We start from the raw sequence: 23,805 nt of genomic DNA on the forward strand, positions 1-23,805 counted from the left end.
TTCTTACAAATTATCGCCGAAGTCGCAACCACTACTTCGTATTATTCTTATTCTTATATCTATACTTCAAGTATTACACAATAATTGAGAGGCTTTGAATCGTTTTTATCAAAATCTAAAAATTTCCGGGTTGGAAGGTGGGGACCAAAAAACGCATTAAGTCCAAACGTTGGAGGTCGCCATTCTTGCCAAACGACGAGACAATTAACTGACTCCAGTCTGCATCTTGACCCCACGAGAGCCGTTAGCCAGTTAGTTGTAGAACGTCAGGACCGTCGGTCAGTGTCGTGCAATGTTATCGCATGAGCTGATTATTAAATTTTAGTAACTGGTGGTGTTAGTGGACATTATAGCGTAAATTGTAGTTCTTGGTCCTTTTATTTTTTATTTTTTATCTTTCGAATAGATCCCGTGCATTGAGCACTTGTCATGGACATGAGTTATGAGCCTATCGCCTTCAGTCTTACATTTTTTGGTCTTTTCTTCTCTGCCCGCTCTGTCTGTCTTCTGGCACATGCGAATACGTGGACGCACTGTTGACGTAAACGCGGACGTGCGTATAATAATAATAATATTAATAATAACTAGAAACGTTCTGTAGATGGAAGCTTCGCGAGTTCTGTTGCGTCCAAGCTTGCGAAAAATTGGTCAAAATTTCGCGCCCACTTGAGTTTTATCTGGTTTTAGTTAGAACGAAGCACTCACACCCGATCTGTGAAAAGAAGTGGTATTCGATCAGATCCAAGAAGAAATAGGCTTGTGTGAGTAGGGTGGCCCTGGCTGGAGACCCATGGACATACAGGTTGGCCAGAGCCATAATCTGCAAAACACTAGTTAGCATGATAGATAGCAGCTCCCTACGCACGATGGAAGGTTTTGTGACTGAGGTCAAGCGTAGAACAAGTCATTGAGCAAAAAGGAGAAGCCTGTGTGAACTCTCCAGTATCAGTCCAATGGCTGTCCCATAGTGAGGAAAAGGAAACTGTTATCAGGGTATCATGCCAGGCGTGTACTAGAAGGAGGGGGGGGGGGGGAGTGGTGGTGGCTTTGTAGAAGAAATAACAACATAGCAACGTGCACCAACTGACTATGCTGATGGCAATGTGATGACATCATAAGCATTACATTAACAGAGTAAAAAACATGAAAAACATTTTAAAAAAATGAATAAACAGTATCAGTGAAGCGGACTGTGCACAAATATGCTGAAATTAATGTTCCTAATCGATTTTCTTGAGACTATCATCAGGGAAAAGTCAACATGAATAAGCATAGTGAATTCATTTTGGTATAAACATAGTGAATTCATTGTCGTGGTAGACATAAAACAACATGGTGAAGTAATGATGAAATCATCGTGTTGTCATCATGAAGTTATGATGACGTCCACGCAAAATCATGGTGACATCATGGTGACATCATGGTGACATAATTGTGACATCATGACAACGGTTGTGGATTGGGTGGGATGGGAACATGGCGGTGTCGCACAAAGGCAGATGACCCGTCGTCGCCAAGGAGATTTTGCGACATCTCCACTCGATCACTCCCACTGACAACAGCCTGAGCTGAGGCATACCCACGCTCCCTCTTTGCATTCATCTTCTTGTTCAGGCGGCACAAAACGATGATGAGTATGAGACAGAGGAGTGTGAGGACCGCACAGGTAGCTATGATGGCAATCATGGTATGGTCCATTGAACCCTTGCTCCTGTACACCAAACAAAACGGTTTTTTATAGCAGGCAAACATGTTTATCCAAACCAGTCCCTACTAGTGTTCAAACACCCATCCTTTTCATAACATGCATCATTGCTGCATACCGATCTGCAGTGCACAGTCTATCCAATGGGTTTTTAGAACAACAGACAATTTGAAGAGACAGAGAGAGATAGAGAGAGAGAGATAGAGAGAGAGAGAGATAGAGAGAGTGAGAGAGAGAGAGAGAGAGAGAGGGATAGATAGAGAGAGATAGAGATAGATAGATAGATAGAGAGAGAGAGAGAGTTAGCGATGTTACGCTGTTTGAGAGAGAATGTGTGTTTTTGTGCAGGTGGTGAGATATACCTGCACATGGCTCAAAACATGCTAGTACAGTAGTAATTATGGCTAGTGGTGAAACGGTTACTCTTTACTGGTACACATGGGTACCAGGCTTAAATGGCGGTTTATCGGGTACCCTTTAGCAGCCAATAGTAACAGCTACTGTACAGTAGCCCTCCACATTTCGTGCCAGGAGGACATGCGATGTCATGCAATTAACAACAAGTGCACTACATGGTGACAAGCGCAGCATTCGCACTTACTGCGCTACATGCAAAACAGTCCCAATTGTTGTATGTAGCAGGGAGTAGTACTGTAATATTGTTCTACTCCCTTATATGTAGCAGGAATGAACCTGCAACTACACATTAAAACTGTACGTCAAACTGTACGACTGTACAAGCCAGCTAATAATACCGTACGTACCGTCGTACACGACTAACGGGTATTCGTTTGCTAACGGATCAGCAGCTAAACAGACGGGTACCTGGGTACCCTGATCACCCCTTTCACCCCTAATTATGGCTGAAACACACTACTACTGCACTACTACTACTACTACCTGCGACATTGTTTGCCTTGAGCAAAGGTCAAGCAAAAATCCGTCTTCTATATTTACAAGTATGTGTGTGTGTGTGTGTGTGTGTGTGTGTGTGTGTGTGTGTGTGTGTGTGTGTGTCATTATTAGGCAAAGATAGGGAGGAAAGACTTACTCGGTTGGGTCCATAGTCATCGTGATATCCTGCCCACCACGCAGACCAACAGAACAAAATAGGAGAGTTAGAGAACCTTCTGTGTCTACCATGCTAGTGTCGTGTGTGTAAACTATTGCTGATTTCTCGGCTTAGCAAGCACGTTAGTCACGTATTTTTTTACCTGTTTGGTGTCTTCATTGCCTGGACAAACAAACGTATTATTTTGATACTGGCCGTTAGCAGATATCTGTGTTTGGTGGTTACTTCGAAGTACATGGACTACAGGAATTTTTTTAGCGAAGTGGAAACAACATCTGGAAGGTGGAAAATGATTCAACCGATCAAGTGGAATTCGACCCTCAAAGGTAACAACATGGATAACCATATTAAATTTTCGTAATGTGACTCAATCTACACTGGATATTCCAATCATAGAGACCCAAAGGCTGCAACTGTCCATGTAAGCAGGGGAGCATGAGGTCAAGGTGAACTAGAGTGAAGTCTGATGCGTGACCAACTTAGACTTCTGAACTGTCACTTACAACTTTCCAGTCACCGGTTGAATGGTTGCGCACCCACGTCCTGTTGCCTGGTCCAATGATGATGTCGGTGTCGATGCTCTCGTTGGCAATCGGTGGATAGCTGATCCCGTACGGTGGCCGCCTCAAAGGCGCAGGATGGGGTTTGTCAAACGCCCCGGCTCGCACGCAGTAGCTAATCTCGCAGGAGTCATCCATGGCCGCCAAGCGACGGGAATACCCACGTGGGCATCGTTTGGGCCAGTTCTCCATTCCTGTTAGCCTGCCGTAACCAATCTAAGCAGAGACAGAGAGTGGTGATCAGTGGTGATCAGTCTTTGTGCTCAACACGTTAAGCATACAATACAACGCGGAGTGGCGTAGCAAGTGGCTGAAAAAGTCGGGTCAATTATGCACACATGGCATAGCCAACACTTTTTCAACTAGAGTCAGGAAGGTTGGTGTATTGGCTAAGATCAAAATCACCCTTCCCTCTCACCAATATGGACTAACAAGTATTATAAGTGATACCGGAAACATTGGGACCGTATTCCTCTTCTGGCCATCATTAAGAAAGGCTTTGGGAGAGCCCATTGAAGGAAGCATGATGCGTGGCGGAACATCGCCGAACACGGGGAACACGCAGGATTGACGAAGAGCGCAAGTTGGAAAAGATGGCAGAGCATGAAAAATGAAAGGCGAAAGCTAACAAGCAGACAGCCAGATCTGATGTTCCCAAAGGGCCAGAACACCGTGGAAATATTTTATGTATAAAATGTTTCACCATAGTAGATGCTGTGTGTTGACTCACGTCAAGGATATCAGATTTGTTGCTATCAGCAGGATCCTCGATGGCCAGGGGGTTTCCTGCTGAGCAGCTGAAGAACCCTGCAGAACAAAGATCATTGCAAGTGAATGCGCTCAAGTTTTAATTTAATTGTTATGCTTTCACAAGTCGTGCCTCGTTGTGTGTACTTCTTTTATACATTTCGGAGATGGGACCAGTATCTGAGATACAGCTATTATGAAATCAGAGAAAATCTGTGATGACAAAAACAAAACTTTATATCATCCATTTATTAAATAGTGGTTGCGACTTCTGCGATGATTTGTAAGAAAGGGTTCGAACCCTTTCTTTTTTTCTTTTCTTTTTTTTTTACTATTATTCACAAACCCAACTCGTAAAATAAATAATTATGTGGACAAAAACAAACAGCTACTGAGCAGGGGCTGCACTGGGCAGCAGTGATGGTGAGGTACCAGGGGCTCCACCGACCAAAGGTCTCAGCTTCAATGCCACAAGCACGCACCGGAAAAGGAACAGAAATGTAAAGCAAAGCTAGATCTAGCTATGGGGAAGTAGAATGGGTAAAAGTACCGGTAGGTGTTTAGAAAAATAAAAACAAGATGAAAAGAGATTGTTTATTATCAGTGTTTGGACTGATGTACATGTCAACTTCATCAACCAAAACTTATGAACTTTTATAATAGATCTGAAACGAAACTCGCACAAAGAAGTGTAAAGTAAACAAGCTAAAAAAACAGAAAAATAATAAGGCACCCATTTTGATAATCCAGTAAAAGAATAAGCAGAGAAAAGAAAAGAATCATAACAAGTTTTTCCATGTATGCAAAACACAGCTGAGCACTCTGAGCAAGGCCAGGTACGCGGATTAGCGGGTCCGGCAAGCGACGGGCTCGAAAAATTACAGGGAATCTGTTGCCCAGTACCAGTTGCTGTCTCTCAGGTGTCGGTAGACCTTTGTCTTGAATGACTGAAAACGTGTTTTGTGTGGGCGCTGCGACAGCAGCCTGTCAGGAAGGGAGTTCCATGCGCCAATACAGCAGTACGGGAACGACCGCTTCACGACGGATGGAGCTGAGACAGGGAGCGTGTCTGACAGTTGATAGGGGTGGCTGGTGGCATTATTGTGCTGGTTCCTGGTTCTGGGGTTGGCTGGAGAAACGCGATGCGGTGGCAATACAGCAAGTAGCTGAGGAGGACCAGTAATGAAATGCAATTTGTACATGCACGAGAGAGCAGCAACAGTCCGGCGGACAGCCAGACTCGGGAGAATTGCACCAGGGCCAATGATGCGCAGTGCGTGGCGTTGAACATTATCCAGACGTTGGATGTGGCTGGCTGGCGCGCCCATCCACACAAGCGGGGCATACTCCATCAGGGGCCTCACGAATGCCTTGTAGACAGTCGTTCGGCCAGCTGGCGTTAGAATGTGGGCCGCTCGTCGGAGAAAGCCGAGGCGCTGCTGGGCGCGGATGGTCACGGTCCTGAGGTGACTAGCGAAGGACAATTTGGAGTCAAATCGAACACCAAGCAGTGATATGCTGGTTTCCTCCGGTACAGGGGTACCACCAAACAGGATTTGGGGCAGGTCTAGGTCAGTGCGTCGGAGGGTAGCAGTCATAGCCTGTGACTTGCTGGGCTCGAAAGACACTTTCCACCGGCAACCCCACTCATGCAGGCGGTTTGTGGATACCTGCAAGGTGTGTGCAGCGTCCCGAGGGCACTGAGCTGAGGATACTAGACTGTATAGTGTCGTATCGTCCGCGTAGGCCTCAAGCTTAGCATTGCCATCAAGAACATCGGCAGCGTCATTCACGTATATCAGAATCAACGTAGGGCCTAATATACTGCCTTGGGGCACCCCTGCAGAGATTGGGTAGAGAGAAGAAATCTGACCGCCGACTAAGCACTGGAGTGAACGGCCGTCAAGATAAGACGATAGCCAGCTATGGAGAGTGCCAGTAATGCCGAGCTGCCGGACCTTGTAGAGGAGGCCCACGTGGGAGACCCGGTCAAAGGCCCCGGCTATATCGACTGCGAGAATTCGTGCCGCGCCACCTTGGCCAACGATGTCCACCCAGGCGTTATGAAGCGCCTGTAGTGCGTCTGCCGTGCCGAGACCTCTACGGAACCCAAACTGGTGGGGAGTGAGGAGCTGCTGGCGCTCAAGATGGTTCATCAGTTGGCGATTGACAATAGTTTCCATTACTTTGGACATTATGCATAATAACGAGACTGGGCGGTAGTTCTTCAGAACAGAGCGCGGGGACCGTTTGTGGATCGGTACTACGTTAGCTGTCTTCCAAGATTCTGGTTGAACTCCGCACCTGAAACAGAGAGCGAATAGCTGGGACAAAGGCTTCGCAAGTTCTTTGGCACACTCTTTCAGGACCCGGGCTGAATTTCTTACAAATCATTCATTCATTATTATTCGTATATGCTCAAACTATGTGTTTATTAAAGGTTACAAAGTGACCACAGTAACAAGGGTGCATAAGACAGATCTTTACTTTGTGGACCATGTACTATTGCGAGACTCACAATGTTAATTGTTGAATATAAATACTAGCGCTAGTAGATTTGAATCTATAGATGTACCGTAAAGTACCATTGATCTGCCCCCACGCCATGACGCTTCCCAGCTGGGTTTTCAGCAGAGGGCGGGAATTAGATAAAGGCTGTCAAGTGCAGTACGATGGACAACAACGTGGAGGATCAGACTCCATTTGCTGGATTGTGTACATTTTCATCCTGGATTGACACGTTTTGTGTACAGCAGTGCATGCGTCGGTTCAACGTCGTATTTCGTTGTATACGCCGAAGTCGCTCCCCAGGTGGAAAATCGACAGGGGGCGGGAATTAGAGAGTGGGGGGGGGGGGCGGATCAACGGTACTTTAAGGTACCATTAGAACCATCAAGACTTCGAGTTTCTTATGATGCAGTTCATATTGGCCAGCTACTCTCGACCTCCCCACCTCCAAACACATCCCATATGACAGTCAATGTCTAGATTTCTAGTGCAACTCAGCCCAAGGCCCATTTGAGAAAACTCAAGCAACGTCAAGGTACTAAATCAAGAAGGTAATTATCATGTTCGCAGGGAAATCACGACGACCGTTAACACCCAGGAAATCCAACGTCAGCTGCAGCGCCTAATGCTGGGGGCGAGGGGATAAATTTTACAATCACTAGTCAAGCTACTATCCTTACCAGAAAATCCGACGGCACCCTGCAGTGTTCCTTCGGTGTCCCCACTGACGCACACTTGCATGTTGGCCCCGAAGCGCAGCGGGAAGAAATTCTTCGGACAAGACCGTGTGCGTGTGATGGGATTGGGACTGGTGGCAGTGTATACACCACCGAACAGGTATCCCGATGCTCTGCTGACCTTGCCGGGCTTAACACACCAGTAGACATTATACTCTGCTGTGGCACTGTAATACTGCTGTCTGCAGACCTGAATAAGTGAGCAGAGTGTGTGCATGCACAGTACACAAATCTCAGGTCACAAGCATTTTATGTTACATTCATATATTTTTTATAAATTTTTGATAGCTTTGACCCTGCATCATGCACTGAAGGCAGAAGAAAAATGTGATGCTCGCTTTGTGCGTGAAGCTCATGGTGACAGACAGCCTTTTTTCTTTACCATTCTCAATGCCTATGGTTCTGCACTCAGGCATATGGAACACCCTGTTGAGCTACATTAACTCCCTCTAACAACTTGCTTCAAGTGAGAAGATGGTTCAAATCATCCTAGTCAAGGCAAACAACAGTGTCGCAGAGGACTTATAGGCCTAAACCTAGGGCCAAGCACCATGACATATCAACACCAGTAACTTGATGCTTATCGTAGAAGCAAACCTACATGTGTGGATAGCATTCCAGATTTACCTGAGCAACGGTGTCACAGGGTACTAGTAACCTTGGCAACAGGTCACAGTGCCGACTCTAACCATGACAACAGGCCAGAGTTCTGACTGTAACCATGACAACAGATCTGGGTGCTCAATGTGGTTGCTGACTGGTGGGCAAACTACAGAGCTTTCCCACACACTAAGTCCAGTGCAATAAAAATCAGCATTTTTTCTACTCGGAGTTTCCAGCTGTTATGCAACACCTATCCCGATGTTGGCTTCCCGGCTGAGAATACGATTTGAGATTGAAATCCCTGGTGGCAAATAGTCCAATTGTGTTTGTCATGACGTGGGATTTCCAACATGCACCCGCATTAAAGAGCAAACGCGCTTTTTAACAGACAACTGCTCTCTATTCAGTTGCTATTCCCTCTGAGCTGAATCGAAAATTCGCCGGAAAGAGTGGATATCAACAGAAAAGACCCTTTTCATCTGCAAGACTAGTGATATTCTCAGTGTATGTGGTACAAACAGGCAACACTGGTGCATACTTACTCTAGAGTAGCAGTTCCAGAACCAGCAGTTGCGATCCCTTTCTTGACCGCACACTTGCTTGTCCCAATATGCTACGTGTTTGCCCTTGTGAAGCAAGATGGCCGAGTAGCCAAGTGGACAGCTGTAGCCACCTGGGTGGTGCATGTGCACACACGTCAACACAGTAAGCATGCACACGTTACACACACACACACACACACACACACACACACACACACACACACACACACACACACACACACACACACACACATTGCACACACACACACACACACACACACACACACACACACACACACACACACACATTGCACACACACACGCACGCACGCACGCACGCACGCACGCACGCACGCATGCACGCACGCACGCACGCACGCACGCACGCACGCACGCACGCACGCACACACACACACACACACACACACATCTACGGGGTGCCGAGTCGAATGGTCTTGGTCTGAAGAAGCTTAGACGCTCCCTTCCTCCTTTATTCCTAATCGGACTCGCTCACTTCCACCGAAACTGGGTGACTGCGCCCTACTAGATAGGGATTTGTATGGAAAAGGTCACTAAAAACGCCGTTTTGTTCCTATAAAAGCACGGATGATCGAGATTGGTCCATATGTTGCAGTTTTTGGCTGCAGAATCGACTGCTTTTGGTCCGAAAAGGTTGCGATACAGCGTTCGGCCCTTATCCTCAATCGATTGAACACAGTTGAGTAAGCGGTCACGTGCTCATGCGTACACCAGTCACCTGGTCATCATGCCCTCAGGCTGCCTGTTTGGGCCCGTTCCTGTCACTCGAGTTGAACCTTTGGACCAGGGAGTCGTAAAAGCCTCTTATGACTCGCTGCTTTGAACCTTTGAGTTGAACTTTGGTGTGAAAATTGTAGCCTGCAGGCATTGTGTCCAGGCAACTGGTGTATGCATAAGCACGTGACCGCTTACTCAACCGTGTTCAATTGGGAATAAGGGCCGAACGCTGCATCGCAGCCTTTTCGGACCATAACCAGTCAACTCAGCGGCCAGAAGACTGCAACATATCATTATGGACCAATCGCGGTCATCCGTGCTTTTATAGGAACAAAACGGCGTTTTTAGTGACATTTTGCACTGTTAAGTCAAAAATGTGCAACATTAGCACAAAACTGATTGATGAGATATTGACATTCAACGATCTGATACTTAACTGCATCACGCCTAGAATGCGCAAACCAGTAGCCTTCCTACTTGGAAGGTTCTAAGTTATGAAGTAACGTAAGAAAGGGAAAGGTGAGCGCACTCTAGACGAAAACAAGCTAAAAATCACAGCGAACTAAGAATGCTAGCTATGACAAGATGGTGATGAAGGACGAAGGACCAGGGCACAGGACGGCCACAGCTCACTTCAAAAACGCAAAAACAACGACCGCGAAAAAGAGTGCATTGCTTTTTTAAACGAGACCTCTACCTATACACAGCATTAATTGCCTACTTGATTGCAAAACAATCAAAACCAAAGTATGCCATGTTATGGTAAAGAAAAACGGAGACTATGTTAATAAAATACTTTATCTCCAAAGAGAAGTAACAACCTCACACAAAATGAAAATCAGTTAATCCTACCTGAGAGGGGATTCATCTGAACGTAGTCCACGCAAATATCCTTAACCTCGGTTCCGAGATAAGAATTAGGGATGACGGTGCAGTTCTGAAAGACTCCACCAAAGGTGTAGTTGTGAGATGTCTGTTGGCAAAGAGTCTTGTCCCCAGCATTCACCTGCACAACAATAGTTCACGTGAACTCACGGATCAGATACGCAGCAGATGGGATCAACTTTATCACTACCTGAAAAGAATCAGTGATTCATGTTTCGACTGCTTTCCCAAACGAAATACGCCCAGTGAGAAGGCAGATTTTGCTTGTGCCAAATGGTGAAGTAAAATAAAGCGAAATGTGAACTTTGGGTAAGCTTTCATTTCAGTTGATGAACCCACAAGTGTTTGCGAACTCAAGCGGGAAATGCTCTAGCTACACATCCGTGGTTCCGCTTTATACTCTAAAATAACAAAATATCATCGTAGTAGTCTGAAGAAAAGTTGAACGGTATCTGCTTGGATGATAGCTAGACCATATCTCAGTGGTTAGAGCATCGCTGGCCCCAAGCGAGGGGCCCTGTGTTGAGTCGTAATGGTGACTTCTTCAGACTTTTCCCGTTTGCACGTTTGCCTTAAACGAATAAAAGAATAATTATTTTATTTACTTGTTTATAGAAAATGATCTATAAGTTACTAGTTATGACTGAAGCTGTGTTCACAACTGGCGCGCATACGCGTGAAACCATGAGTTTGTGAGTATTTTTGCTGGCTTTTGCGGCGCCATGCATATGGAAACGAGCTGAAATGGAAATTCCAACATGGGAACATGCCAGTCACTTTGACAGGCGGGGTCAAAAACGTAGTTCTCAAAGGCGTCGCACGCCCTAAATACGATTCGAATTGCTGTTCTTTTGTGAAAGCCTGAGCTCGCGTTTGGGCACGCATGAATCGCAAGCGTACCGCCAACACGTGCCAGTTGGGAACACAGCTTAACAGTCCACCAAGGTAACGAGATAGTATACAGTCAAATAGTTCTAGACCGAGGCAGAAAACTGGCAATATACGATTTTCTCTGTGTATAATACATACTACTATTGGCTCAATATCCAAATTTAATTTTTTACGAAGATTTCTTAGAGTACTGTGCTGCTGGCCGTACTCTTTAGAGCCACCAGGCTGAGTGTGTTTCTCAAAATGTGAAGACACCAATGTAGCCATCCACCCACTGTAACCATACATCTTCACGACACTCTCCAAGCGGTCTCTGGGCTACACCAACCACAAACAGGATATAATAAATCATTCAAATTCCTGAAGATGGGCCTTGCCCAAAAATTCGAAAGAGTTAATATTTCTTTTAGTGATTGCCTTGGTGTAGCCCAGAGACAGTGTGGAGAGTGTGGTGAAGATGTATGGACAGCATGAGTGTGTCACAGTAATCTACATTGGCGGAGTGAGGCTTACTTGATAGTCAAAGTTGGGTGAGTTCGGATCAGGGCAGCCGACATATGTGTTCGATAGAAGGTAGACTCCAGCAGCTCCTGCAATACCCCTTGTGATCTTCACCACAGGAAAGTACCAAAACATCATCCGGCGTAAGAAGAACAGGGCACAGAGACAGCGAGAGAAAAACACAGCATGGAGCAGAGGCCTGCTTAGAGAGTACAGAGAAATGTGCTGTGAAAGACAGCAGATATTCCTCCAAGGTCAGAGCCACAATTTAACAAGAAATTTGGCAATAGTAGAGAGGTTCTGCAGTACGTAAATTTGAGGAACTTTACGTTAGGGGCGGGAAATACCCGTGAATTTGCGAGTTTGCACTCCACCTACGGAAAGTTGCCTACGGAGAGTACATAGATAGGGCTCTGATAACGTAGGTGCTCCGTAAGCGGATTGGGGTACAAATTTATGACTCTCTCCCCAGGTCAATCCGGCCGCACACTGCCGCGTTCGGAGTTGCCAAGGGCAGCTACGTGATTCGAAAACTCCGTATGGCGGAACACAGAGCCACATGCGGTTTACGCAAGACATTCCGTAGATCGATTACGTATTTTTTACTAACGTAATTACTTGTGCGGAACCTCTTCATTGTCTGTACAATTTCCATCCGAAAAATTAGAAAAGGCATTCTTTTTGTATATACTTATTTTTCCTCCAAAACGAAAACAAGTACAGCATACACTCCTGTGAAACTCTGCACCCCCCCCCCTCCCCTCCCCCCCCTCCCCTCCCCCTCCCCCTCCCCCCCCTCCCCTCCCCCTCCCCTCCCCCTCCCCCCCCCTCCCCTCCCCTCCCTCCTCTGCATCAGATCAGAGTTTCGTGCACACAGAATAACTAGTGCACAACCTGTGCAATGACAATCGCAAAGATGGTTCATATAGTGATTCATACTGGCATGTGCCGTAAATCAGGCGTGTAGCCCGCATGGGGCACGGGCTCGTGCACCCCTGACAATTTCGATATAGGTTCAACATTCCCATAGCGACCATGAATGAGTAGTAGTACTAGTAGTAGTATTTATTATTTTGTTACGTAAATCCCTACAGACGTTGCCATCTTTTCACAGGGAACCATAAGTGCTCTTTGCAGAGCGAAATAAAAGCGGATGGTTGATCAGCTTGGCGACACAACATAGGCAGAGAATTCCACCGATCAGTGCCAAGGAAAGAAACAGAGAACATGCCATATCTAGTTTTAGCAGCAGTGACATGCTCCAGCCATCCTACGTGGCGTTGCACCCCCCCCCCCCCAAGGGGACCAGATATGCCTCTTTATCATGGCAGTGAAAAAAACTGCTGTTTAGCTCTGAAATGAAGGTCTGCACTCAGGAAACATATCCAATGCATGTAAAACTGGACAAAGACATTTCGCACAATACCATCTTTGCTGAAGACCCTAGTTTACAATGGTAGTACTCACCTCCTGTATGGTCGGTGTTGGCAAACCGGCCAGCGTGAACGAAGATATCACATACTCCAGCGGATCTCCAATCCTATCGATGGCCACGAGTGAATTCAATAGTCCACTCTCCCAGTCGTCAATGGTCATGTTGGGCCGATACGGTGGGCCACCAAACGTTCTACGAGTAAAGGAGTAAACAACAGAATAAGAACTGAGGAAACTTCAGTTGCAACTTGGGACCTCAATGTTCACCTCAAATAATTCTACTGTGGCTCCACAAGTGCTGCATATTTCCCTTGAAACAAGAGTTGAAACAAGAGACCGTACAAATGAAATTCGTTGTTTAAAAACAGACTGCCCGGGGTTGATTCGTCTTTCGGGATATTCGGCTATGACTCACAACATCGCTACTCTCAAATACAAAGTCTCCTTTTATTTACAAGATTTTCAGATAAGGGGCCAACCAAGATGGCACTTTTGGTTAGTTTTTGTCGCTGTGTGCGGGCCCAATATGGCACTTGGTACACAAAAAGTCGGTCGCTGGTCGCGCAAGGCAGGTGGTCGCTGTATCTGGTGCAGTTTCTGTATAGAACTGTCTGTAAAATGGAAAAACGGTCGTTAAAAGCAGGTGGTCGCTAAAGCCTGAGGCCGCTGACACCAGGTTTTACTTAACACAGATATATTCCAGGATCAATATTTGTTTTAGGAAGTGCAATCTCCTCATGAAATATGAACAACAGCAACTCCAAATTTACCGTAACATTGCGATGGTCTCAAAACCCTGCCGTGGGCAATATTCATGAGGCTGACTTTCACTTCTTGTAGCTCATCAAGTACATGTTTGTTCAGTGCCCGTCCACAGCTAGAGATCGACATTTTTTCTAACAAAAAGATGAGACGAACAGAGACCAAACCCCTCCTCTCACCCCCCCCCCCAAGGAACGAATATATTCTCTAAAAAATATTGCTTTTAACTTTGTGGATGACCCCTAACGGCTGATAACAGCGATCGATCTCTTGGAAATCGTCTTGTCAGAGTCTCATCTGTCTACACGTACCTTGTGACTGACTGCATCACGTTGCTGGTGAACTCTTCCACAGAGGATGACTTGGAGCTATGACTGTACCCGACGGACAGCTTGAATCCGATCTTCTCCAGGGCGGATACTGCTGCCTCCGCTCTCAACTTGTCACCTTTCTCCTTCACGTCCTTGACATAGCTATCACGAATCTGGGTTGTCAAGTGCATACAGGTGGATCAGAGGGGCGGGAAAGATGTTCATGGAATTGCATGATATGGGTGCTTCATGTGTGATTTTTTTAAATCATATGAAAGAAAGAAAGGTTGCAAATCAGCCGGACATGTACAATAATGATAATAATTTGTGTCTCGAAACGCAATCTTTCAGTTACAACCTCAACCACACGATAAGTCAGCCTCCTCCAGATGAGTAACTTGTATGCACTCAAGAAACGGGACATCTAACTACAGTCGTGGCAAGTGAAATCCGACACTTGCCATAGGGGACAGCGCCACAAATGCACATCAATGATGTATTGCACGGTACCAAATGCGCACAATAGAGCCGTATGCATCCCACAGCGTGGATACACACAGTTCACAAACATGGTACACATAAGGAGTATTGGTATCCAATACCTATTCATTTTTGCCAGCAACTTTTGAACCTTGACTGGGCACATGTGATGAGTACGAGTTCTGTCATCAGACAGATACGTTTTATGTTACACATGCATTACGTATGCAGGGCTAGTAGAAAGCCTGGGGGTCTACTGCACCATGCAGTCTGCAGACCGGTATGAAAGATTTAGCAACATAAACATCATGACTGATTGTAACGCTAGTTACCTGGTCTTCGTTGACAAACGCTCCACCTGCCACGACCGACCTGACCATATGAGTACCGTAATCGCGCACAATCAGACTCAACTCGTATGCCGCTGCATCCTGGTACTGGTTTTGTAGCAGAGCAGCGATGTTGAGTAGACGGGACTTCAACGCAGGGGCCAGCCTGGCATCTGGGGAGACCTCGACGAGATAGAGCTCATGGCGCACTTGCACTCGAGCTGTTGTTGCTCTGTTTGCCACCTGAGAAAGCACAGCGGAAAGGGAAGTTCCGAACCGTCCAAACTGATCTAGCTGGTTTTCGGTTCATTCGGAATACACTGTAAATTAGGGACACTATGGGGTCAACGAAACTTTACGCAGTACTTTATTTCACTTCAGTAACTCAGCAGTACAGAGTACTACTAAAATAGGACCGGTCGGGAAATAAGCGGAGATGTACTTGGCAGAAATGCACGTGCATTTTTCAGTTACGAAATCCTTCATATCAAGGGCAATAATTATTTTATTCTGCACCACTCATGTAGCTGCCGAGGGTATTGGAGGAAGTGGAGAGAGAACTGCAAAGAGCCACGACGGCGACTCGCAAAGACTAAAACACCGTATCAGGCGGACATCCAACCACCATGCAGCGACCAGAATGCATGCCTGCGGGACTCTGAACTGTCTGAAAGCGTGGCTGTAACGTGTTTTGCAACACTGGGATTCCCATGCCATGGACAAACCCAATAACAGCCATGTGATACCGACATACCGTATCATTATGCGACGACAGCTCAGTATGGTTGTGAGTGAGTTCACGAAGCGAATGCCCCAGGCTTCTCGCATGGTTACTCGCGGTGCTACTTTGGAGCCCGAAGGCAGAACTGTCACCCTCCCTATAATCACTAGTCATAAGGCATTGCACATATATGCAACATGTATTTCAGAGTGCTGGAATCCGTTGCGCCTTCGTTATCGCAATGATGTTCATGCAGCTACATTAATATTATTATAATGTTGCAGAACACGTACGGCGTGAAGCCGTGTCGTCTAGGACGGGTGTGTTAGCACTTAGCATGCACGTCTGTCACGTCAATGCACCGGATTGCCCCTAATAACACTAGTAACAGTTATAGCTCGGGAGAGGCTGAAGTAACAGTTGTGGGAAATCTTGTTTTGGGCAAACTCGTTCATTTATTTGTGAGTTTCGAAGTCTGCAGAGTACGCTGGATGGTCTCTGCTGGGATGACAGCTATACACCATAGCTCAGTGGTTAGACCAAGGCGGCCTCAAGCGAAATTCCTGGTGGTGAAAGTCGTTTCTTCTTCAGAGCGTTCCCATTTCAACTACCCCAGCTAATGAATAATTATTAATTGGTAGAATTTGAAAGTGGTAGCTAAGTAAATATGCTCACCTGGTGCTGTTTGTTGTTTTGATATTCTCCGGAGAAACTACCCGACACGACCTTGTACTGTAGATCTAGTGACATGGAGTGTGCAGTGCTACTCTGGTAGTCCGTGTACGAGCTGTACAGGTCAGCAAACTGTTGTACCTGCGCACGCATACGTGTACACGTAGAAAGAGATGCAGACGTACACACACACACACACACACACACACACACACACACACACACACACACACACACACACACACACACACACACACACACACACACACACACACACACACACACACACACATTCGCACACACACACACACACACACACACACACACACACACACACACACACATTCGCACAGGCAGTACAAACATGTACCCATACTGTAAATCAACAGATTTTGGCCGGTGAGAAACTTTGGCCGATTAGGGGTTTCAAAAAAGTCATCAATCGCTAGTTGTTGCATAGTAGACGATGGCAATGTCGCTAATAATCGACGCGGATTTTTTTTCCAAGCCCTCCTAATGTCAATCAACACAACAGACATACGACGACCGCGAGGACGACCACGTCTGAGATGGATCGACGTTGCCAAGAAAGACTTACAATGCATTAATCTGCCGCTTCTGGATGCTGTGCAATCTGCTTCTGATAGAGCTGCTTGGCTCGAAATTGTTAACAGATGCGTTGACCTCATGCAATGAGTGAAATGCGAACTGTCATTATTATTAATATTATTACTATTAGCAATAAAGAGAACACATTCTGCTGTCATCGCCACCCACCAACAAGTCATGAAAATGTAATGTTTCCAAAATTGATTTTCATGTCACATTCATCAGTGGAATGTCGTGACTGAAGAAAAACCATGCAGAACAATGATTTAAAAAAGTATACATTCAATAGTGTGTTACGAGAACAAAATAAGTTCAACTCGGATGGTGAGCCAATTAAATTACGGTGAAAAAGGAGAGGGGCAAAATGTTACGAGTTATGACTAAGGCGTCCAGCAACGAACCAGATCTTATACAGTTAGCGAGTGCGACAAAATGACACAAAACGGACAAGGAGTCAGAATGTCTCAGTAGTCCTAGTCAGTTTCGTGGCATTTTGTCGCACTCGCTGACTGGATAAGATATTCTGGTTACGTTGGTGGACTGTTAGTCATAACTCGTAACATTTTGTCCTTCTCATTTTTCAGAACAAAATAAAATACTAAATAGAATGAAGAACTGCGGTGTTCAATGCTGTTAGTGCAGTGAACTGCAGCTCTATCTGTAACAATGTAAAAAGATCAAAAGTGAAAGAAGTCACCGAAGTTAACTGAATATGTCATATTCAGTTACCTTCGGTGACTTCTTTCACTTTTGATTTTTTCTCCTCCCCTCCCCATTACGATTATTATTTTTAAACTCGTCATTTTGCTCACATGTATAAAAGGAGGCAACATGGCCTGTTTGTGTTGCGACTTTAAATAAAATTCAACAACAACAACTGGTTATCGGCCTTCTCCTGCATTTCCCTAGGTTCACTGTGCTTAGGAAATGGTTCCTGAAGGAGAAGGTTCTTGGCATTCGCCATTTCTCCTGACACATTTTCGGCTAACGCTACTAAAGTAACGTCTTTTTGATTAGCTTCGGGAATAACTCTCCAACGAGACACGTCTTCCACAATTAGTATTACCTACCTCACTTCTCTGTAATGGTATTGTGGTCATCTGATCGGGAATCAGGAACTTGCCATCCGATGTGGTCTTGCACTGGTCATAAGTCAGATCGATGACGTAGCCCTTGTCAGTATGGTCCAAGTTATCCCAGCCGGTGCCGGGAAGGGCCTCCAGTCTGCGTGTTATGCCTGTGAAGGGCATACATAAAAGCATATGTTTCAAAATGCGTTGGAGGCATACTTGACAACACTCAGGCGTGCTGAAATGCATTTTACTTTAATCAATCTGAGGCGAATCTGGTGTACAGGCAACGCCCTTTCGTAAATCAGCTGGTGTGTGGTACAGGGCATCATCACATACACTGGTTTCGCCGCTCAACACAACACACAGCTTTACCACACACGAAGAAGGCAGAACGGATTGTGTTTGCCTCCCGGTCCTCATCAAAACCCTGACGATGCCGAATGGGCGAAGCAGTGTACTGGTATCCTCGTTATTCCGTGTCGCTGAGTTACTGTCGTAGAATGCGTAATAATGTTAGGTGGATATATTTTTTCAATCGTTAAAATTAATGTTTCCATTGGTGCAATGCCACATTAATTTTCTATATACTTTTTTTCAATTATTGTATTTGCACAAACAGCCAGTGTGTAGGTTGGACTGCGCATAATCGATAGAAGAAATTCAGAACCAAGCATTTCTTTTATGAAAGTGCACATGCCTACATTGAATGGAAGAGAAAAACAACAACAACGGGAAGAGAACATGCATGCAGATGGCATTACCTGTGATTTCCGAACACTTTACCCAGGCCGGGATGAGCTTCTTGTAGTCGTCTGGTAGCAGGCTGGGAGTGGGTATTCGAGGTGCAAAATCGAATGACGTTGTTGATCCAGGCCCGATCGTTCTTGGCTTGTTGATAGCGCTGCTGCTGCTGCTGCTCCCATCGGATGTACTTGCACCACTTGGCAAAGCTGTGCTGGCGGCAAGGAGTGACGTACAGCATAGACATAGACTCCACAGAAACACAGTGCGGAGAGGATTCGTACTACGTGACGTCATGGTGGAGTAGTCAAACTATCCTGCTCCCTCCAATCGGCCTGCATTGACAAAAAAATCACATCAATGTGCCCACTGGCAGATTAGATTCTCAAGTACAACAAACAATCGCTTTAAGTGCATGCATAACCTAAACGTAGAGGATTGTCGAATTTATCCTCAACGCAATGACCTCCTAATACTGTGACAAGACTGCTGGGAAGCATGTAGAGAACAATAATAATCAAAACACACATAGGGGAAGTAGGGACTCGAGTACGAAGCTAGGTCACAATCCATACCGGGTGAACCAAACAGGAAATTTAATACTTCGAAGTAGTCTGTTGATATCGGAAGGCTATGTCTTTATCGCAACAAGGTCTGTTTATCAGATAAGCACCGGACGCTACAGCTTCCTCAGTTCGTGTGAATTGTCAGCTGGCAAGCACATACATGTATGTCCAGGTATGGCCTATCTCCCAGTTCCGTGCAGCTCAGTTATTGCGCACTCTGATTGTACCAGTTCTCGCTTAGTCCGTACATTGTCCAGGAGGCGGATGTATCGATCAATACTGAAATCGGAATAGTAAGTACTTCGTATACTAAGTACATGTACTCTTTTGTACTGCCCATACAGATAGGGATTTTGAGAGTTTCTGGCACAAAGACAAAGGGTTTAATAATAAAATAATCTTTATTTCAGGATTACCCAAAGGCGTGAAAAGTAACTCACTGTCCATGAAGGAGAGAGCAATATTATGCTATTGAGACCCTTGTAGCTCAGGCGACTAAAACTAACAAAAAAGGGTGAAAAACGATGAAATCGCCATCACCGCCATACTGTAAAATCATTGCTTGTGGAAGGGTGATATTACTGCAAACCTGAACTAATAATCCATACCGCTCCACATGTAATTTTTCCAAATAGTGTGCTATTTTTATCTTCCCCGACCGCGTATTGGTACAAGTATTTACCCAAAAAGGTATTTACGCATAATATTATATCGACGACTCGTGAATGCGCGAGCCTGTGATAAACATTTTCCCCGCAGAAGCTACCTAGTCTTCAATTTCATTCTCCCGAGTCAAACTCTGTGTGAAGACATCTCAGAAGAAGATTGCCTGATGGACCCAACGTGGACGAAACGTTCGTCGCAATCAAGCTATGTCGTTGCTGTGCCATCTACTACATGCATGTGCCATGCGCTACCTGTCCACGGCCACATCCTCTCTGGTTCACGAGGCAAAATCAAAAATACGGAAAAACTCGCTTATACGCCCTGGGGTTGAACAACCTCGGGGGTCAAGGGTAGGGTAGGCCCACCTCACCATGTAAACACGCGCTCTAAAAGGACTGGTTGACAGATCAAGGCGGGTGTATCGTAAGCCTTGGGTTGAATAAGCCCGGACATATTCTCTCCTGTAAACGGCCCCTAACTTTGCAGTGTAGAGAGCATGTGTGCGCGGTCGTGTATTTACCGCCATATTGCCAGGTGTGTGTGTGTGTATGTGTGTGCGCGTGCGCGCGTGTGTGTGTGTGTGTGTTTACCACCATATAAATCAACCAGCCCAATCTACATAGCTGGATAATCCGGATTCCAAAATAGGAACTCAATGGGTCGCAAACAGTACTCCAGGAGAAAGAATTGCTCGACTAGGGAAACGTGCAGTATACTTCCACTCTTGTTCTTTACCACACATACCTGTGTTGCGCCGGCACTTACGCACGAACCTCAAGCTGACAGCGAAACTAATGATTAGCACATATCCATGCATTACCTCACAAATGAGAGTCCTCCGGCTCGGTGGAATGCTCGCTATTCGTTCCGAACGGTTCGGATCTTGGTTGTTCAACCTGTATCAGTTGTCTGATGATTGCCTTTGGGCATGAAACTAATAGTTACAACGAACGATGCTTGGTGCTCTGTGCCGTGTGCATGCGTTACCTCCAAACCTTTCGTGGTACAATGTATATACATAGAAGATCTTGTCATGAGACTACATATAGAGATGTACGTAAAACGAGTTGCAGGAAAGTCCTGGTTCAACTCCGGGCAGTGATAGTATCCCTTTGAATTATTATTTACACAAACATATTAAAATAACAATACATAACATGACATCAAACTCGTTTCGCACTAGAATCAAAATGTTCACGTACACTATTATAGTGAGCTTGAAACGTACAAGGCGGTGTTACTTGCCATGGACACTGCAACACCCAGACAGGCTTACCTTCAGCGGTAGAGCGACCCTTCTCCAACAGATCTCCAATACAAGACTGTACGTATCAGTGACTGCGAGAGTCTTCATAGAATTCTCTGGTCTTCTAGTCAGAAAAATGCTGTTACTTCGCATATTAATTCCCGTCGTACAGCTGTCCAGGTATTACGTGTGGCCCTCGCGCTCCTGGTGGCAAGTTGTGTGCCAACTAGGTCAGGGTTTCTGAGAGGTCGCCATCTAGGAGTCACGGAGTCGGAGCAAGGCGCATAGTTAGACGTGTCGACCTACATGTAGCGCCAACACTGGTCACCAGTGTGTTGAATCCCCAACGGGTCTCTGTGTGTACGTGTGTCGATAGGTATCCGTGTGTCTGTAGGTGTCCGTGTGTCCGTATGTGTGCGTATGTATGTGTAAGTTGCTCTGTCTAACATCGCTTGTTCGCATGTGGAAGTGGAAGCGGAAGTAGATGTGTGCGTGTCATGATCACAATTAGCATTTTGGAGGCGTGAAATGGTTTCAAACATTAGTCTGTAAATCAGGCACCAAATGATTAAGGTGATGATGCTATGCATGTACTTCCGAGGTATGGAAATGCACTTGGGAGGGGTCAGTGTTTGGTTGCGTGTCCTCTTACCTTGTACATTCATTAGAGGCCATCTAAGGGAAAGGTGGTTTCCAGATTTCACTTGATGTCTGTTTTTTTGATACTTTGTAGCGAAGTACTGAAGGGCTACGTGCAATATCAGCTGCTTGAAAACGGATATTCATGTCTTATAACGTGTGATGTGCGGAGAGGTCACGCTTAACCAGCCATCCGAAACCTGCTACAGCATTCTTCAAGGTTGGACATCGGTGACTGGTAATACGTTGTGCCAACTACTGATAAGAGAGCATAGATCTACTTTGAAGTATAGGCAGCCATGTAGCCGGAATCCTTTGTTGTCCCCTGCGCTCGGCTGTATGTTCCCTTTATAATTTTTTGATAAAGTTGCGATGTTTGAAGAACGTAGGCAGTAGCATTCAGCCGTTTAAGTGTTGGGTAAATTGACCAAACACCAGCGGAAGGTCTCGGACTCGGTACTCGGAAGGAACCTCTAGATAAGTACTTTAAAACTTAAAGACTCCAAACACAAACATTTCTGGCCTGATGATGGCCAGAAATGTTTGAGAATACGTCAAGTGGCGTGTGCAGAAAAGAAGTCGCCTTTTGAATGTTTGAGTTGAATCGGTGACCTGGAAATGCGAGGGAAAGTCGCATGGTAGAGGAAGCACTCGAGACCTTAGCGAGTGAAATCAAATCGGACTCGGCGTGAAAGAAATCCGACCACATTTTGAGAGGAACAGTGCAGCCGTTCAGGGCCATGTCCAGGCCACCGCCTGCGTGCGTTGACATCCAGTGCACAGAGAGTTTCAGCAATACACATAGCTTTCGAGTAACGTTCTATGTAGGGCGGGAGCATGACTCGATAATCACTCTTCCATTCGGTCCTCACCCTATACTGTGAGATCATCCACCCAAGCGGTATTACATACCAACAAATTCTTGATCATTTTACACATTCCATTCTTGATCATACTGCTGAGTTCAGTCTTGATCCCTCCGCTCAGTTCAGCCTCGTAATTACTACTACAATACCTAGTCGACGATATGTTTGTGCTGTTGTTTGTTTTGACGCTCTCACTGGGCATGGGTGATGCACATCAGATAAACAATAAACGTTCAGTGGCTGATGTGAAAGTTGTTGAATTAGTATCCCGACTGAAGCAGGATCGGAGATACGCAGTGCGTAGGAGTGGAGAAGGCTATGACTACGTTTGCAATGTTTCGGCAGTCCACGACGGAGATATCTATTGCGATGTGGTCAGCCTAGAGAAGCTAGCAGCATGTCTTCAATTCAATTTTTTTGTCTGGAGCGAACGCATTTGTTGGAAGTAATCTGACGTTCAGGAAATTGGAAAGTGCTGTGTATGCAGCCTTGGCACTTCTGGTGCCAAAAATGGCATATTTGCGATGGGATCGATGCAAAAAAGTGATTCCAAGTCACATCCGCACAATGAATGATTGCAACAGCTACATCGTTCGTGAAATCCTCTCCCTTTGCCCTAAGGCGCGCAATGAAACTAGCAGAATTGCATCGATATTGGCACAGCAACCCAAAGAAAATCCAGGTCCGAAATGCTACAAGGTAACAGCATATGATTGGATACCGTTGTTCAAGAATGGTATGTTGGCATTGTCTTAGGCACAGAGCCTAATATCCGATCATGGGCAGGATTTTCTCTACCAAAGTCTGCGCTTACCGTGTTGGGAGACTGATCTGTTGGACGCTGAGAGATTGTACGACCAGCCGATCAAGTGGGACGGTGATGCAGAGTGCATTGATGGATTTCGTACGATCGGCAGCAGGATCATCAGCGTACTGTGGAATGGCTCCCTTAAACCGTGGCCATACAAAACCCTTCGATATACGCCTTGGTTTGGAGCTGAAGTCTATTCCCTTGTGTTCTCTATCACGGATGTACCATTGCGACTTGCCATATCGAAGTCAGATTATTTCCTGCAACGTTGGTTTTACCCCATGTTCAATCGTCTCCTAGTTCGGTCCAGACAGAGTAGATCAAACAACATAACAAGTTCTGAAGCTCCTAGTTGTAAGGGACTACGTGGAA

At 45.7% G+C, this 23,805-nt stretch overlaps 1 protein-coding gene across 2 annotated transcripts; it reads right to left on the reverse strand.

Moving 5' to 3' along the window:
• Positions 1 to 713: 713 nt before the first annotated feature.
• Positions 714 to 23,639, reverse strand: LOC135826520 (macrophage-expressed gene 1 protein-like). 2 transcript variants are annotated; one of them, XM_065339129.1, is made up of 15 exons: positions 23,437 to 23,639; positions 18,660 to 18,974; positions 17,896 to 18,062; positions 16,220 to 16,357; positions 14,827 to 15,066; positions 14,015 to 14,187; positions 12,975 to 13,134; positions 11,520 to 11,615; positions 10,083 to 10,236; positions 8,475 to 8,605; positions 7,273 to 7,519; positions 4,068 to 4,144; positions 3,281 to 3,553; positions 2,757 to 2,785; positions 714 to 1,711 (listed from the first exon to the last, which is right to left on the reverse strand). In XM_065339129.1, exons 2-15 carry the CDS (start codon positions 18,934 to 18,936, stop codon positions 1,441 to 1,443), a joined length of 2,433 nt encoding a protein of 810 aa, XP_065195201.1. In that variant the 5' UTR covers positions 18,937 to 18,974; positions 23,437 to 23,639; the 3' UTR covers positions 714 to 1,440. The 2 variants fall into 2 exon arrangements, with proteins under 2 accessions (XP_065195201.1, XP_065195200.1); XM_065339128.1 differs by lacking the exon at positions 23,437 to 23,639 and adding an exon at positions 21,148 to 21,257.
• Positions 23,640 to 23,805: the final 166 nt, after the last annotated feature.

This window comes from Sycon ciliatum, chromosome 10 (genome assembly GCF_964019385.1).
Source record: "Sycon ciliatum chromosome 10, ocSycCili1.1, whole genome shotgun sequence".
Classification (NCBI taxonomy): domain Eukaryota; kingdom Metazoa; phylum Porifera; class Calcarea; order Leucosolenida; family Sycettidae; genus Sycon; species Sycon ciliatum.

Bases quoted from the DNA above. Each gene is read 5' to 3' on its own strand.
- LOC135826520 (XM_065339129.1), bottom strand. From the start codon at position 18,936: ATGACGTCACGTAGTACGAATCCTCTCCGCACTGTGTTTCTGTGGAGT. The intron at 14,188-14,826 runs GTAACTAGCGTT...TTGACAACCCAG, and splicing joins CGTTTGTCAACGAAGACCAG to ATTCGTGATAGCTATGTCAA. The intron at 3,554-4,067 runs GTGAGTCAACAC...GTCTCTGCTTAG, and splicing joins ACAAATCTGATATCCTTGAC to ATTGGTTACGGCAGGCTAAC.